The 15,715-nt window shown below is 35.8% G+C and overlaps 1 protein-coding gene across 3 annotated transcripts in view; it reads left to right on the top strand.

Annotated features, from left to right (window-relative positions):
- LOC123864644 (5-hydroxytryptamine receptor 2C) overlaps positions 1–15,715 on the top strand; it is a 114,990-nt gene that overhangs the window by 67,889 nt on the left and 31,386 nt on the right. For all 3 annotated transcript variants that reach the window (XM_045905249.1, XM_045905247.1, XM_045905250.1), the window contains exons 3-4: positions 10,884–10,986; positions 13,632–13,761. In XM_045905249.1, coding sequence (XP_045761205.1) covers positions 10,884–10,986; positions 13,632–13,761 — 233 coding nt within the window. The remainder of the gene's footprint in view (positions 1–10,883; positions 10,987–13,631; positions 13,762–15,715) is intronic.

Here is a 15,715-nt window from a genome sequence, read left to right as displayed (position 1 = left end):
CTGTGAAAATTTCAACTCTCACCCATTATGGCTCATGAGATACAGCCATGACGGGCAGACGGACGGACTGCGGATGCTTTCTACCACATAGGGTCTCGTTGGCACTCTTCAGGTCCGGAACCGTAAAACGAAAAAAATAAAACCGACTTCAAAAACCAAAAACACTAAAAAGTAGAAAATAATTTTTGTTTAGCTACACATGTAATGTACCTAGGTATGAAGTCGAGCGAGCATATTAAAACAAAATTAGAAATCCAAGAGTGAAGCTCGCCCGATTCGAAGTCGGTTTTATTTTTTCTTTTGAAAATTTTTTATTTCACAATTTTTAGTGGCCCCACTGTACTATAATATGCTATGCCCAGTTAAAACCCTACTGTTTACTAAGCTATTACAGTGATCGCGAGCAATTTGCTCTTATCCATTGAGGAGTTCTGTTCTCCATCTCCGAAGATATTCATCAGATCTTCACCAAATTTATATGGGACCATTTGCACAGTATACCCTTTCAAACAAAAAAAAATTTTCCAAATCGGTCCAGGGGTCTTTGAGTAATCGGGGAACATACATAAAAAAAAAAAAAAGATCCCGACGAATTGAGAACCTCCTCCTTTTTTGGAAGTCGGTTAATAAATTCTAACGTAATGCTTGCAAATCTTTGAATTTCCGTTACTCTTTTCTCCCCTCCCCTCTCTCATGTATATATGAATATATTCACAATAACAAGGAGACCTAAAGAGTGATAGAAACTACGTGCTATCCGGGAAAATTAAAGAGACCCCATGAGATTCTTACAACACCTAAATCCAGACCTGATCGTGCGCATCATATACTTTTTAATATAGTATAGATAAAAGCTCTGTTTTAAATTACTAACCTGGGCAACGTTGAGGTGTCGAGGTTTATTGCGCATTGTCCTTGAAAGTGACGTAACCGCCTGACGTCACAGAATCCTCTGTAATTTATCAAGCTCACCCTGTCGGGGGTTGGCGTTGAATTAAATTAGTGTTACACTATTTTTCGGAAGGTGTTTACACAATACAAAAACCTAATAATGTCATATTTCCTTTTCCGTCCGCGTGGATTCAAGTTTTTAAAATCCTGTGGAAACTCTTCAATTTCCCAGGATAAAAAGTAGTCATGTCACTCTCCAGGTCATTAAATATACCCATGTAAAAAATCGCGCCGATCCGTTGCTCCAGTCCGTTGTGTCTTGATTGAAGGACAAACCAACGAACCTATAAACCAACAAAAACACACTTTCACATTTATAATATGGGTAGGATAGTGATTTTATAATATTGTCTATGACCATGATGATTTAAGGCATATTTCGTAGTTTACCTAATCATGTAATGTACCATGTAATCTAATGTACAACGCATCGTCAGCCTACTACTGAGCGAGGGTCGTCACTCAGAATGAGGAGGGTTGTCCATACCTAGTCCACACGCTAGACAAGCGCGCTTCGGCAGCCTTTCTACACCGTTGAGAACAATAATAGAGTTCTCCAATCTCAGGCATGCAGGTTTCCTCGCAATATTTTCCTTCACCGTTAAAGTAAGTAATATTAGCTTAAGTCGCAGATAAGTCCGAAAAGTTAGTGGTACGGTATCAAACCGCCGATCTCTTGAATAGAAATAAGGCTGACTTTTTAACCACTAGACCACTAGATCACCACTCTCCCTTAACTTACCTTTTTCTTTGAACTAGGTAAATAGACATGCGATTGACTGTAATCATACCATATATTAGGTGGAGATACAGTCTAAGCTTACCTCTAGCAATACGGATGCAAATTAAATATCTAAAATACTATTTCAGCATGACCTTTGGATCGCGCCAAGGTTACACTTGAACGTGAGCAAAACCTTAATCGCTGCTACTGTCTTCGGGTGCAAAGTTTCGAACCATTTGTAACGCTCCCCCTAACCTGTCAGGCACGGCATTGAGTTAAATTAAGCTTCGAATTCCCATCTATTGTATGACTCACCCCATTGGAAGACTATATCACCATCACAGTAAGAGTAACACTACTGCATAGTATAAACTAGCTGATGCCCGCAGCTTCGCCCGCGTGGATTGGTCAGATCCCCTGCAGCATCAGGATTAAGGAGTTGGACTCCAAATTTTTTATGAAACAATGTCGCGAAGTTCCTCTATCGATTAAAAAAGAAATGACGCAAATCGGTTCAGAAATCTCGGAGATTTCGGTGTACATAGGTAGAAAAACACAACTCCCATTTTGAAAGTCGGTTAAAAAAGTAGCCTATGTTACTCCCTGGTCAATTTTCTACTTGTCTGTGAAAATCCCGTCAAAATCGGTTCAGCCGTTCCCAAGATTAGCCTTTTCAAACAGACAGACAGACAGACAGACAGACAGACAGACAGACAGACAAAAATTTTAAAAACGTGTAATTCGGTTATAGTATCGTTCAAATAACCATATGACCTTAATATGCGGTAGTCGGTATTATTTCGAAATTACAGACAGACACTCCAATTTTATTTATTAGTATAGATTTAAACCCGCCTGTGCCCGCACACCACGTCTAGAAATCAATCAATCAATTAGGTATTTGTTTATTGTGAATTTGGATTACAAATTGGTGTTATAGCACTGCGTTCGATCACAATTCGAGAATTCTCGATCCAAAGTAGCCGTAGTGAGTACTATTTGTATAAATCCAACTACACACTGGATCCGAATTTCGTTCTCTGAAGCCGTTAAACAAAATTTAGATCTAGTAGCAACCTCTGAAACATAAATTTCCACTCCCACTTTTCATATTCTGGAGATACCTACTCTGAAACTTGCATTTTTTCCAAAATTTTAATATTCCTCTGGGTAGCTGTATCCAAGGTAACCTGAAACAGGTTTCTCAATCTCTTAAAGTTTTTTGAATGGCTGTAACACGGTATTCAGGCATATAGACAGACAGACGGACTGGACGAAACAAAAAGTTTTGTTGTTTTATTGCGGAATAAAACAACGAACCTTAATATTTAGGTTGCACAACCTAATCGCAATCAAAATAGGATTTGATTGGATTTTCATTTTCCAATTAAAATTCAAAATTCTAATTTAGGATTACGTAAAAGATTTCAAGTGGGGAAGATGCGTAATAAAATTTTAGGCCAACTTCTATTTCGTAATCAAAAAACTTTTTGATAGCCTATCCCGAAGTTTCGTGCCTGAAGTTACTGTTAGGGTCATAGCTAGAAGCGTGGAATGAATTTTACATAAGATTTTTATCGTTCCAATAAAAATATACAGCTACCTAAGTTAAGATCATAATGACCAGTTCACATACCTACCAGCGTCCAAGCCCAGCTATTTCCGCTAGAGTAATTTAAACAGCATTCTGATTTCACCACACTTTAACAAATATATAGTAACTAATCCAGTCCACGATTGGCACTATGCTATGCAATTAAGCGTGCAACACAGCCCATTTAGATGCATTTTTATGAAGTAGCCCATAGTGTTTGTAAATCAATGATGATAAATATTAATTATATAACACTATAAATAATTTGGACTTCTAAGTTTACTTTAAAGTTAAGTAAGTTTAAACTAGAATAATATTACTTACTAGCCCATAGCCTAGATGGTAGTAGCTATAAATCTGCCATGATATTATTATAATGGAGCTTTAAGGTAAGAAAAAAAAATTTAGTTACATGTAGATTCAAAATCAGCTTAATAAGCTATAACTTATTATCTGACTCAGGGTCTTATGTCCCTGCAGGAACCTGTTTTCTAAGCTATAACAGCAACAATACAAATATAACTACATCATCACACTTATGTATCTCACGAGTCATTTTTTATCGTAATAACTAACATATCCCAGAAAATTAAAAACGAACGTCTTTGAACGTAATCAAAAGTTAGCGGCCGTTTTCCCGAAATGATTTCTCGAATACAAGAACTCGTACAAACTAAGTTTATTGTAAGCACGACAGAACGTAGAGATTGCAAAAAACTTACTCAAGCAGCTCGAATAATGTGAACCGGCCTTTATGGTTGTAGATTTTACAGACTAATATCTTATTTATCTTGCCAGATGGCACTCATTAAATACTTAAGATGTTTTGGGGAGGCGGTATTAGCTGGGAGATAATAACTTATTTCGTCACTTTTAGGGGGAAGAACGTCGCAGTTCAGTATGGAAGACTTACTGTGGTACAAAATATTTTATATTTTTAAACCAAATAAAATCTATAAAAGGCTTCCATGCTCCAGTTATCAGAGCTGTGGGATAAGTGGGATTCTTGAGATCAGTTCCCAAAACTAATAGCGGGGGCCATTTTTAAATAATCACACTAATATTATAAAGGCGAAAGTTTGTGTACTATTGTGTGTGTATGTTTGTTACTCCTCCACGCAAAAGTACTGGACGGATTTGGCTGAAATTCGGGATGGAGATAGATAATATCCTGGATTAGCACATAGGCTACTTTTTATCCCGGAAAATCAAAGACTTCCCACGGGATTTTTAAAAACAATTCCACGCGGACGAAGTCGTGGGCATCAGCTAGTTGTCTGAGGTGTCATATTATTTTGCTAACTCAGTGATCACCACTAAATGATAGCTATCAAGCTCATTTGAAATTTATTTTTAATCCATCGATGGTTTGCTACAAAACATTATTTTTCGATTGATCAATAAAGCAGCTATGTAGAACTAACCAATCTCATAGAGACACTCTTCGTCAGTCGCAAGTCTTAAGAAACAAACACACTCGCATTTATAATATTTTTAACGGAGGTGAGTGTTTATATCACTGCTTACTTAACGCCTGGTTAGCTATAATAATAGCATAAACAAACTTTTCGGAAACCGCCCACCACCTTTTATTAATCACAGGTTAATGGAAACAACAGGAATTTGAAACTAATGACCGTGTAATTCTACGCCAACGCTGAAAATAGGTGGGAATTATTTTTTAAGGTTTCGTTTCGCATAATGGAAAAACGGAAGCTTTTAAAATCACTTTAGCGTCTGTCTGTTTATGTTCCATTGTATTTCAAAATTTATTACAAGCTGTTTGTGTCGTATTAATTTGTTTTGCCTGGTGGGAGGCTTCGGCCGTGGCTAGTTACCACCCTACCGGCAAAGCCGTGCCGCGATTTAACGTTCCGATACGATGCCGTGTAGAAACCAAAGCAGTATGGATTTTATGAAAACTGCCATACCCCTTCCAGGTTAGCCCGCTTCCATCTTGGACTACATTCACTTATCACCAGGTGAGATTGCAGTCAAGGGCTAACTTGTATCCATCTTGTATCTGAATAAATGAAAAATGATCATCATCATTATGATGAACCTATCTCAGAACGAGAAAGGGTTAAGCCGTAGTCCATCCTGCTGATTAAGCGCGGATTGGCAAACTTCACACACCTTTGAAAACATTGTAGAGAACTTCTTATTTTGACTAATTCCTTAAACTTCAGTTTAAGGAAATAGTCAAAATAGTGACTTTGACGTTAGTTACTCACAAATTAGTCGATACTCTGACTAATTTCATAAACTGGACACTTTCAAGTAATTTTTTTTATATAAACCTTTGGAGATGATACTGCCATTGGTGCTATTAGAATGCCATAAGCTTACTTTGTCGTATTAGTTTACAAATTGCGAAAAACCAAATTAAATTTGAATTTCGCGGGCAGACCCGTGTAGTTAGCCTTAACAGAGCTCTCTCCGTCACTCGCTTCATACAATCGTAGTTCCAATTTCATTTGAATATTAAGCAACCAAAGTCCATGAAATTTTAAAGACATATTCTAAAAACTAATATCTGTGTCTGTGGTGTTTTACATTTTTCTAAAAATATGTAGTTTTAAAATTACAGGGGCTCAAAGATTTGTATGTAAATTTTCTTGTCAAATCACTCACGATAGTTAAAACATTAGGATATGTTAAAGCCAATATTGCGTTATTTTTATTACGAACGCGCTGCTAGATTTCGTAAATTATATTCATGTTGTATTACCTACTTAGAATTATTGATAATACCTTCTCATTTTTAATGGAAATACGTTCGTGGAAAATCCTATCAAGGTTAGCATAACATACAGAAAACCCGCCCACAGTTAATTCAATATCGAAGCATTATGATTTTTTAGAATATTTTCTATTCTTAAATCCAGCAAAGATTTTATTCTAATAATTCTATTATGTTTCGTCTACAATGCGGTTAACATCAATGTCCAACAACGCCATAATTGTCGCGATAACCAACACGTTACACTGAGTGGCCACACTTAAGCGGTTAACGTCTTATGCCAATTGAATTGGGGTTAAAATCATCTAACGCCAAACGGCATTGTGAATGCCGTTGTGCGTTGAGCGTGGCGAAGATAATAATAGCAATATACCACTCACTTAAACTCTCTAATGTAATATACCTATATGTTTTTCAGTAATTTCTTAGAAATCCGTTGATTATTATTACCCGTTAAAGGCAAGCGGCGTTTAATAATATTTTCAAGGAAATTGGATTTCCTTGAAAAGTTATTGTTATCGAAAGTTATGGCTGGTGTATGAATAATTTGGATTTCATTCAAAATTGAAAAGGGCTTGGGTCGTCACGGACCAAATTAATCAAATACCATACGAAATGATATAATACGTACACATCATAATATTATGATGCCTACTATGAGTAAAATTCTTGTGAACCTCGTGATTTTTATGATTAGGGTTCCGCATTAAAGTGGTGATAAAGGAACCCCTCATCACTAAAATTTAGTTCCAAGTTCCATTACATAATAACATTATAATATGCATGTACCATAATCTAGCAAAATAAGCGATATTATTATGATTATAATGACGTTAACTGCTGCTATAAGCGCCAATCTTTCGACAGTAAAATGTCTGCAAACAAGGTCGGCATTCGCAGGTCCAGCGTACTTATATAAGTAGAGGTCGGTGGTACTATTGTTTTTTTCTAATGAAAATCGATAGGCAATTGTTACCGTAACGTTAAATTGGGATCGGAGTCTGAGCGAAAACGGACTTCATTCAAAATTGAAATAAATTGCAAAAGCCCACTCAGTTTTTTTCGTCTATTTAAAGACAGAATTCGGCTATGGGGAGGAAAAGAACGAAAAAATCAAGCTTTACAATTTTACGAATGAAAAGGAACGAAGGATAACGGAAGGTTAAAAGTTGAATAATATTAATTGCTATTTACTTACTTGAATAACGATGTACTTCCTGTTATTTAGGGTTCGTTGTCTTCAGAGTACCTAACAAAGGATTTATAGGATCACTTCGTTATCTGTCTGTCTGTCTAAGCCCGTCAAGAGAATCAAAACCTGTTGTGTACTTCCCGTTTACCTAAAACCATGAAATTTGGCAGGTAGCAATATCTTATAGCACGAGTAAAGCGCCGGCCACACAGGCCGCGTATGCGTCGCGTAAGCGTAGACGTAGCGCGTACCATTGCGTTGTGATGTATGGAATTGTATGAGACATGGCATACCGCTTGCATGGCGTGCACGTTCGCCTAGTCGTTATGCATGTCTACGGATTCTCGCGCCTCACAAGCGACAAAGGTTTCTTATACCCGCCAGTGTAAGCAACTATGGAAGGGTGCAAACTTAGCTCTGTCGCTGATCCTACATCACAAAATACATAGACTGCTAAAATCATAACCCTTCCTTTCGGCTTTGCCGTAGTCGGGTAAAAAGAGGTATTTCCTGTACGATGGTAAGGAACCCTTCGCGAACGAGTCCGACTCGCACTTGATTGGTTTATTTTGTGATTTGTTTTAAATTATTCGAATCGGAAGTCGATCTACGATTATTTCATGAATAAGTATTTGGTTTTTATATCGGCTTTATATTTTCACGTGTATTGGAGAGCGCATTAAGCTATAGGTCTCGAGTATTATGACTGGCTGACTAACTGACTGATATCTTAGCCGTCAACGCACAGCCTTTAGAAGTAAGAAACTTGAAATTTTGTCAGTAGGTTCATTTTATGACGTAAAACTAGTGTAAGTTGAAAACTGTCCAATTATTTCTTACACTTAAGTGACCACTTAAATCAGACTCGCTTACAAAGTTAGCCTTATAAAAACCTACTACAGAAACTACAGTTGATAAACTTGAGTAAAACACGGAGAGCGTGCATAATGTTACTAGAGACCTTTAGATTAATATTTCTCCTTCAAGTAAGGAGGAAAGGGAGCTCAACTGCTCAACCGATTTTGATGAATGATACGTCATTGAATTCGTCTTGATGGTTTATATACCATACCATACCATACCATATATAAGTATATATTGCAAAAAAAAAACAAAATGGCGGGTCTTATAAACTCAGGATATTTTTGAAAACTTTTATATTACTTGTTATGTATAGATGATGCAATTAATGTAGCAAGAGTAAAAGACATGCTTACTTCAAAATGTTTATTATAAGTAGTAGGTACCAATCTCGTCTTTGTAATCAAAAATTTCTCATACCAGCTTAACTTTTTAAACCTGATGTAGGTATAGGCACCTCCATTAATTTGAAAGCTCTCTGCAAAAAGATCTAAAAGTTACTTCGTTAAATTAGTGTACTCCCAGTAATCTGAAGTTAAATCATGCAATTACATCAAGGAATGCTACTGACTACTCAGATTGCTACCAAGATTGTTCGTGATTAGGTACATGACCTTAGTACCTAGTGCCTGCCTAACTTTGTAATTCAATTTGGTTTCGCAGAGTAGGCATAATTTATCTTTTACGAAATAAAATACCTAGCCTTTCTTTATTTGTTGGAAACAAATGACGTCTATTTCCCTGGAGGGTGACATTTCAGGCTTCAGCGTTTCAGGAACTCGCGTATAGCTGTCTAAATAAAATCATAATCAATATAAAACATGCCTGACTTCGTCTGTGTTGGTGTTAGCTGGCGGGCGTGCTCTGCCTTTTTGAAGCGCTCTAAGGGGGTGCCGTGCGTATGTCGGCGAGCGCTGGCACAGACGGGGTCCATACTTGTATAGTTCAACTAACTTGTTACAAATAACTACAAACTTGACATTGGCTAATCTTTGTAAAGCCAAACAAGAGAAAAAAAAAAAAAAAAAACATGCCCTTAATTTCATATTGCCGTCCAACGTTAATAGAATTTGCGTGTCGATACACAATAACGACAAAGTATAACGGACCTTAAATTCCTTGGTGTAAAAGTTTACTCACTTGTTTGAAACATCGTGAGGAAATCTGCATGCCTGAGAATGAAACAAAATAACATCAGTGTAGTATAAAATGGACCTGAAGTCTTCTGAAGAAGATTTAAACTCAATAATTCAGTACCATAGATTTTTTTAGACAACGTTTTCACCATTGATTTTAGAGGAGTCACCCCTGGAACGCTGGTTTTAGATGTACGAACTTGACCTTTGAAACAACATCGTTAAAGTCTAATTTACATAGTTAACCACTTTACACTTGAATTCAATTTATGTTTATGCGATGTCAAATTTTTTATACTAGGCTACTGTGTGCTTAGTATGAGACTCTTTACATCTCTCCAACTTTGACTCTCGAACGTCGAAACACATTAAAGTGAACCTAAAAGTCCTTGTTTTAATGCTCAAGTTCAGCCATACCTCTATAGTTAGAGTTAAAATCATTGAGTAGGTATTGCTCAAAACTCTAACTCCGAAAAGTTAGAGGTGTCTGGGTTCGACCTTCGGACCCTGACTAGCCCCGTCAAAGGCCGACATCTTAACCACAAGTATTTAAAAAAAAATTAAAACCGAAGAAATTAATCATCCAGTGACAGACAAAAGTCTGGTCCATAATGAAACGTCTGGACGGTTCTTCATTGTACAAGCCGATTGGGATTTCGCGGTCGAATTCTCTTATTAGGATTTATTTGTCGTATATTTTCGACTTTTTTTCTTCTTATTGTGCTCTTAGGTAACAATACATATTCCGTAATCATTATTATAAGAGACCTGTTCGAGGTTTATAGAGGATACCTTTCGTAAAAATGAATGCTATGATAAAATATTGTATTTCACAAGATTCTGAAGACGTCGAAAGATCTTCACCTAATTTATTTTACAAGACTTATTGAAATTCTTTTAATTTGATTCCAAAAATAAGGAAATGATCTCTATTGCAAAGTTCTTATTTCAACGCGTATTTATATTTAACAAGCTGACTTACCCCGCTTAGCTCAGGTGGACAGTCTTTTTAAAGTAGGGGTCTACGTTATCACACTAATATTATAAAGGCGAAAGTTTGTGTGTGTGTGTGTGTGTGTATGTTTGTTACTCCTTCACGCAATAACTACTGGACGAATTTGGCTGAAATTCGGAATGGAGATAGATAATATCCTGGATTAGCACATAGGCTACTTTTTATCCCGGAAAACCAAAGAGTTCCCACGGGATTTCGAAAAACCTAAATCCACGCGGACGAAGTCGCGGGCGTCAGCTAGTAAAATATAATCTCAAGGTTCTACATTTCGGATTTTCTAGAGGTTCGGTTTGAGTTTTCGTTGATATTAAAGTTTTTCTTATTCGTTTTAATTCACAGAGTTGTATGGAAGCTGTGGGTTTTCCCTCCGTGAATGCAAACCTAATAATGCTAAAATCAGATAACATCATTATTAAGAGTAATTAACTAGAGAGATTAATTAATTAAAGAGACTCTTCTCAGTAAATCTGCTTTCCAAACTAGAATTTGAAAACCTATTAGGTTTAAATATTTAAATATTTGATTTGAAGTAGTCTTCGAGTTCCTTAAAAGTATGTTTAAGGTAGAGATTTATAGAGCGTATTTTGACCTTTCTCAAGTAAAGTCCAAGAACTGGGAAATAAATCAGGATTTTTTGAAATTTTTCATTTTCAATTTTTGTTCGCAGGCTACTTCCCGTTGCCGGCTGTGTACTGTCTAACCTGGATCTGTCTAGACGTACTACTCTGCACAGCTTCTATCATGCATCTTTGCACCATCAGCGTCGATAGGTATGTTACCTTTTAAAATAATCATTATCATCATCATCATTAGCCTGTGGACGTCCACAGCTGGACATAGGCCTTCCCTAAAGAGCGCCACCACACCCGATCCTCAGCCTTCCTCATCCAGCCACTTCCCGCCAGCCTCCTTATATCGTCGGTCCATCATGCTGGAGGGCGTCCCACACTACGCTTGCTTTTAAGCGGTCTTCACTCCGGCTCCAACGGCCATCGCCTCGATCATGGCCTATCCACTGCCACTTAATCTTGCTAATCCATACTTAATATTATAAATGTGAAAGTCTATCTGTCTGTCTGTCTGCTACCTTTTCACGGCCCAACAGTTTAACCGATTCTAACGAAGTTTGCAGAGTTAGCTTATATCCCGGGGACGGATATAGACTACTTTTTATCCCGGAGTTCCCAACGAGATTCCTAAAGACCCATCCATTTGTATGAAATTTGGTACCGAGGTAGCTTGCGTCTATGTAATTGACATAGGCAACTTTTTATCTCTGATTATCAAACAGTCCCACGGGATCTTTAAAAATCTAAATCCAAGCGGACGAAGTCGCGGACATCCCCTAGTAGTTTAAAATAATAGGCAGCTCCAATTTATAGCTGCAGAATCCCGACCAAGTTTCGTAAACATTTGTGTACATAAATACCAGTGAAGCTAACAATATTTGGACATAAATCGTATGGTGTCATAGCTCGCATTATATTGGTCGTTACTCGAAATTTATGTTTTGTCGAAGATGAAACGCTTTAACCTAGTTTACACTTACAAACAAGAAACCATATTAGTTTTCATCAAAACTGTGTAGCAATTGTCAAAGCATGTTAAATATCAAACTTTTTTTCAATTAATATAGTTGTAAAAACTAGTAAGTTTCGTATAAAACCTATATACTAGTATCACAACTTATTTTCAGTGTAAATAAAAAAATGACAACAACACATACCACATGTGAATTTAATAATGTTTTAAGCCATTTTTAACCCCCGACCCAAAAAGAGGGGTGTTATAAGTTTGACGTGTGTATCTGTGTACCTGTCTGTAGCATCGTAGCTCCTAAACTAGTGAACCGATTTTAATTTAGTTTTTTGTTTGAAAGGTGGCTTGATCGAGAGTGTTCTTAGCTATAATCCAAGAAAATCAGTTCAGCCATTTGAAAGTTATCAGCTCTTTTCTAGTTACTGTAACCTTCACTTGTCGGGGGTGTTATAAATTTTTAATTTACACTTGTTACCTATACCTTAATGTAATCGCGAAGATTGAATCAAAAAATGAAATTTATCTCAAAATAAGTAGAAAAACAGAAAAGTGGCTGGCACTGATTGCACGAAATCCCTAAAATTGACGCTATAATGTCTAACAATGGATGCATACTGGCTGATAACGATCTTAAAACGTGTTTATATTGAAAAATACTCTAGTTAAAACACGTAGTACATTAAAAGAAAATGTTTTAATTTTGTCAGTATTTAAATCAGATGCGAATGAGTATGAAAACCCTCATATTGGGAAATAATGACTAAATTTTAAATTAATAAGAAAGATTTAAAACTAAGTTTTTAACTTTTGCTATCGATTCCGTTAAACCCTTTCATGAGCCTACATATACTGTGCTATGTTCCTAACAGGATTATTATGGCAGTAATTCTGCGCAAAGAGCGAGCCTCCCGTGGGAAATCTAATGCTGTCTTGAAAACTGAAGCCAATTTAATAAGCGCGTGTGGAAATGCGATATCCTTTAACATGAGTGGAAAATGTAATCGGGATATTTTAAATTTACGACGATAGGTTAGGTTAGATATAGAGACAATAGCTCATCGGTTAAGGAGAGGACGATATCTGAAAGGTAGCCGGTTCAAACCACACCCGTTGCACTATTGTCGTGTACTTACTTACTTCTAGTACAAGCTTTACAATAAGTTATACGTAGAGGAAAAAAAACCATTTTTTTCAAAGGGGATGTCTAGACAATTAATTTTATGAAAAAGTGTATTCAACACTTATGTACTTACTGAATACATCACGGAATAAACAAGTATAAATTAAAAATTTATAACACCCCCGACAAGTGAAGGTTACAGTAACTAGAAAAGAGCTGATAACTTTCAAACGGCTGAACCGATTCTCTTGGATTATAGCTAATAACACTCTCGATGAAGCCTCCTTTCAAACAAAAAAAACTAAAATAAAATCGGTACATTAGTTTAGGAGCTACGATGCCACAGACAGGTACACAGATACACAAATACACAGATACACACGTCAAACATATAACACCCCTCTTTTTGGGTCGGGGGTTAAAAAAGATACAGAAATACAATAAGAAAACGAGTTACATATAACTTAGTAGGTAAAATTTGGCGACCTTTTTAATACTCTTTTAGCTCTATCAGAATACCTACAAGATAAATTACGAAAATAAAAATTCGACTAACTTTTTGAAGTAACTTCGATCCCAACTTCGTGCCTACTTAATTTTTCATCTAGACGTATTTTTGTAACATTATGAAAAAACCCAAATCTAGACCCAACGGTTCATATAATGTCAGTCAATCAGTTTATCCTTTTGAATATTACATAATATAAAGATTGGTTATGCCCTTTTCTAGATTATTATATGGATTATTACTTTCAGGTACCTCTCACTACGATACCCGATGAGGTTTGGAAGAAACAAGACAAGAAAGAGGGTGACCATCAAGATCGTCTTTGTATGGATACTATCGACTGCCATGAGCCTGCCTTTGAGCCTTATGTATTCGAAGGTAAACAAAAAATAGTCATCGATTTTTACAGCAAATAAGTTTTGAAATCATAAAAATAATCCACAAGAAAGAGAAAATCTATATACGCTTTTTTATTAAATTAATCTAGCAACAAAAATTGTACCTAGCAATAAATAACCAAGATAGGAAAGGATAAAAAGGATAAAGAATAATCCGGATTAAAGACCAACAGGAATAAAATAATTTAATAAACAATTTTAATAATTGAACTTTGTTATGCTGGTGACACCTACATTTAGTTTCGACAAAGAGATTTTATTTTGTTATTTTTTTCTTTTATTTCAAATCTTTTTAATTATTTATTGTTAGAAGGAAGCAAAGATGTTATAAAACTCTAGATAGGCAAAGCTTGCATTTCAAACAGTAAAGTCAAATTCATGTATTTATGTGTGTGACACATATTATATATACAAGTACGCCTAGCGACATACCTTATACCTTCAAAAAATAGAGACCCCTTACGAAGATTAGTAGTAAGATATTATTGTAAGAAAAAATGTCGACTCAACTATTGCGCCAGCTTGATAATATTGCTAAAAGCATACCTTACGTCTTTGCTACAAAAAATTTAGATCAAGTAACGACCTTTCACATTTTCGATAGCTTTATACAAACAGTAAAAAGTATCGAATAATAATGGGTTAGACTGAAATTCGAAACGATCGATCTAGGATCAAACTTCATGGTATTGCCGTACCTAGGTTCTCGTAGTTTTTAAGTTTAGTTGCAGCTAAAAGGAGAATATAGACTTAATCTGAAAGGACTATTAAATAATAGTAATAAGCGACACCAAAAAGCGTGGTAACGTTTTACTTATCACTTGCACATGCACTTTACATCATTACTTTTGTGAAAGTAAAGTAAAGTAGAACTTTAATAATCACACTAATATTATAAAGGGGAAAGTTTGTGTGTAAGTGTGTGTGTATTTTTGTTACTCCTTCACGCAAAAACTACTGAATGGATTGGGCTGTGTAATGGAGATAGATTAAACCCTGGATTAGCACATAGGCTACTTTTTATGCCGGAAAACTAAGGAGTTTCCTCGGGATTTTCAAAAACCTACATCCACGCGAACGAAGTCACAGGCATCAGCTAGTATTAGTATAATTTCATAACAAAAAAATCAAGCTTACTTAATAGCTCTGTTTTAAAAAGCCATTATCATACAACACAGTCATAATTTTGAGTGATAGAAACATAATCGGATTTAAAATGAATAAAACTTTGGAAAATCGTTAATATTTCGAATCTGAGAACATTTTCAATGAACATTTCAATCAACCTCTTTAGGTGATTTAAAATCAATCATTAAATTCACCATTTTGCTTTTTTGAGAAATTTATATCCAGTGACCTCGCGCTATCAAGACAAATCTAATGACGATCATTTATCAAAATCGGTTTAGCCGTTGAGTAGTTATGAGAGGAAATAGAAACGAATATACGTGCATACAGGTTAAACACATAACCGCCACAGTTGAGTAAAAAGTTGGTTATTTTCATTATTAATTGATAGAAAGTTTCGCACGTTTATTAACTGTGTCATTAACAAACTGAATTAACGAAGCCAACTTTCCGGAGTTAAATCTTTAGTATAAATATGCAACGATTTGATCCTACATTTTCTCTACACGTATGTAGATTTTATCTTATTTGAATAATGAAGCTAGGGTGAAATTTTCAGCTTACATAAAATAGGTATAAACATAAGCATCACATATAAATATCTAGGAACTCATCACATATTTATCTAGAGAAAACCCCTACCATAATGTGACTAATGAAAGAAATGACGAACCTTCGTAGTGAGACATATTACGACCCAAATAGAGTGAAAGATATTTTTTATGACACAACGAAAACAATCGTTAAACATAAAAATAAAACATCAACACTTTATAAAATATTCATAGGGACGGGTCTGGAATATA

This window comes from Maniola jurtina, chromosome 4, assembly GCF_905333055.1.
Source record: "Maniola jurtina chromosome 4, ilManJurt1.1, whole genome shotgun sequence".
Taxonomy (NCBI): Eukaryota; Metazoa; Arthropoda; class Insecta; order Lepidoptera; family Nymphalidae; genus Maniola; species Maniola jurtina.
Note: the sequence above shows the minus strand (reverse complement) of the source record. Positions and strands in the feature narration are given on the sequence as shown.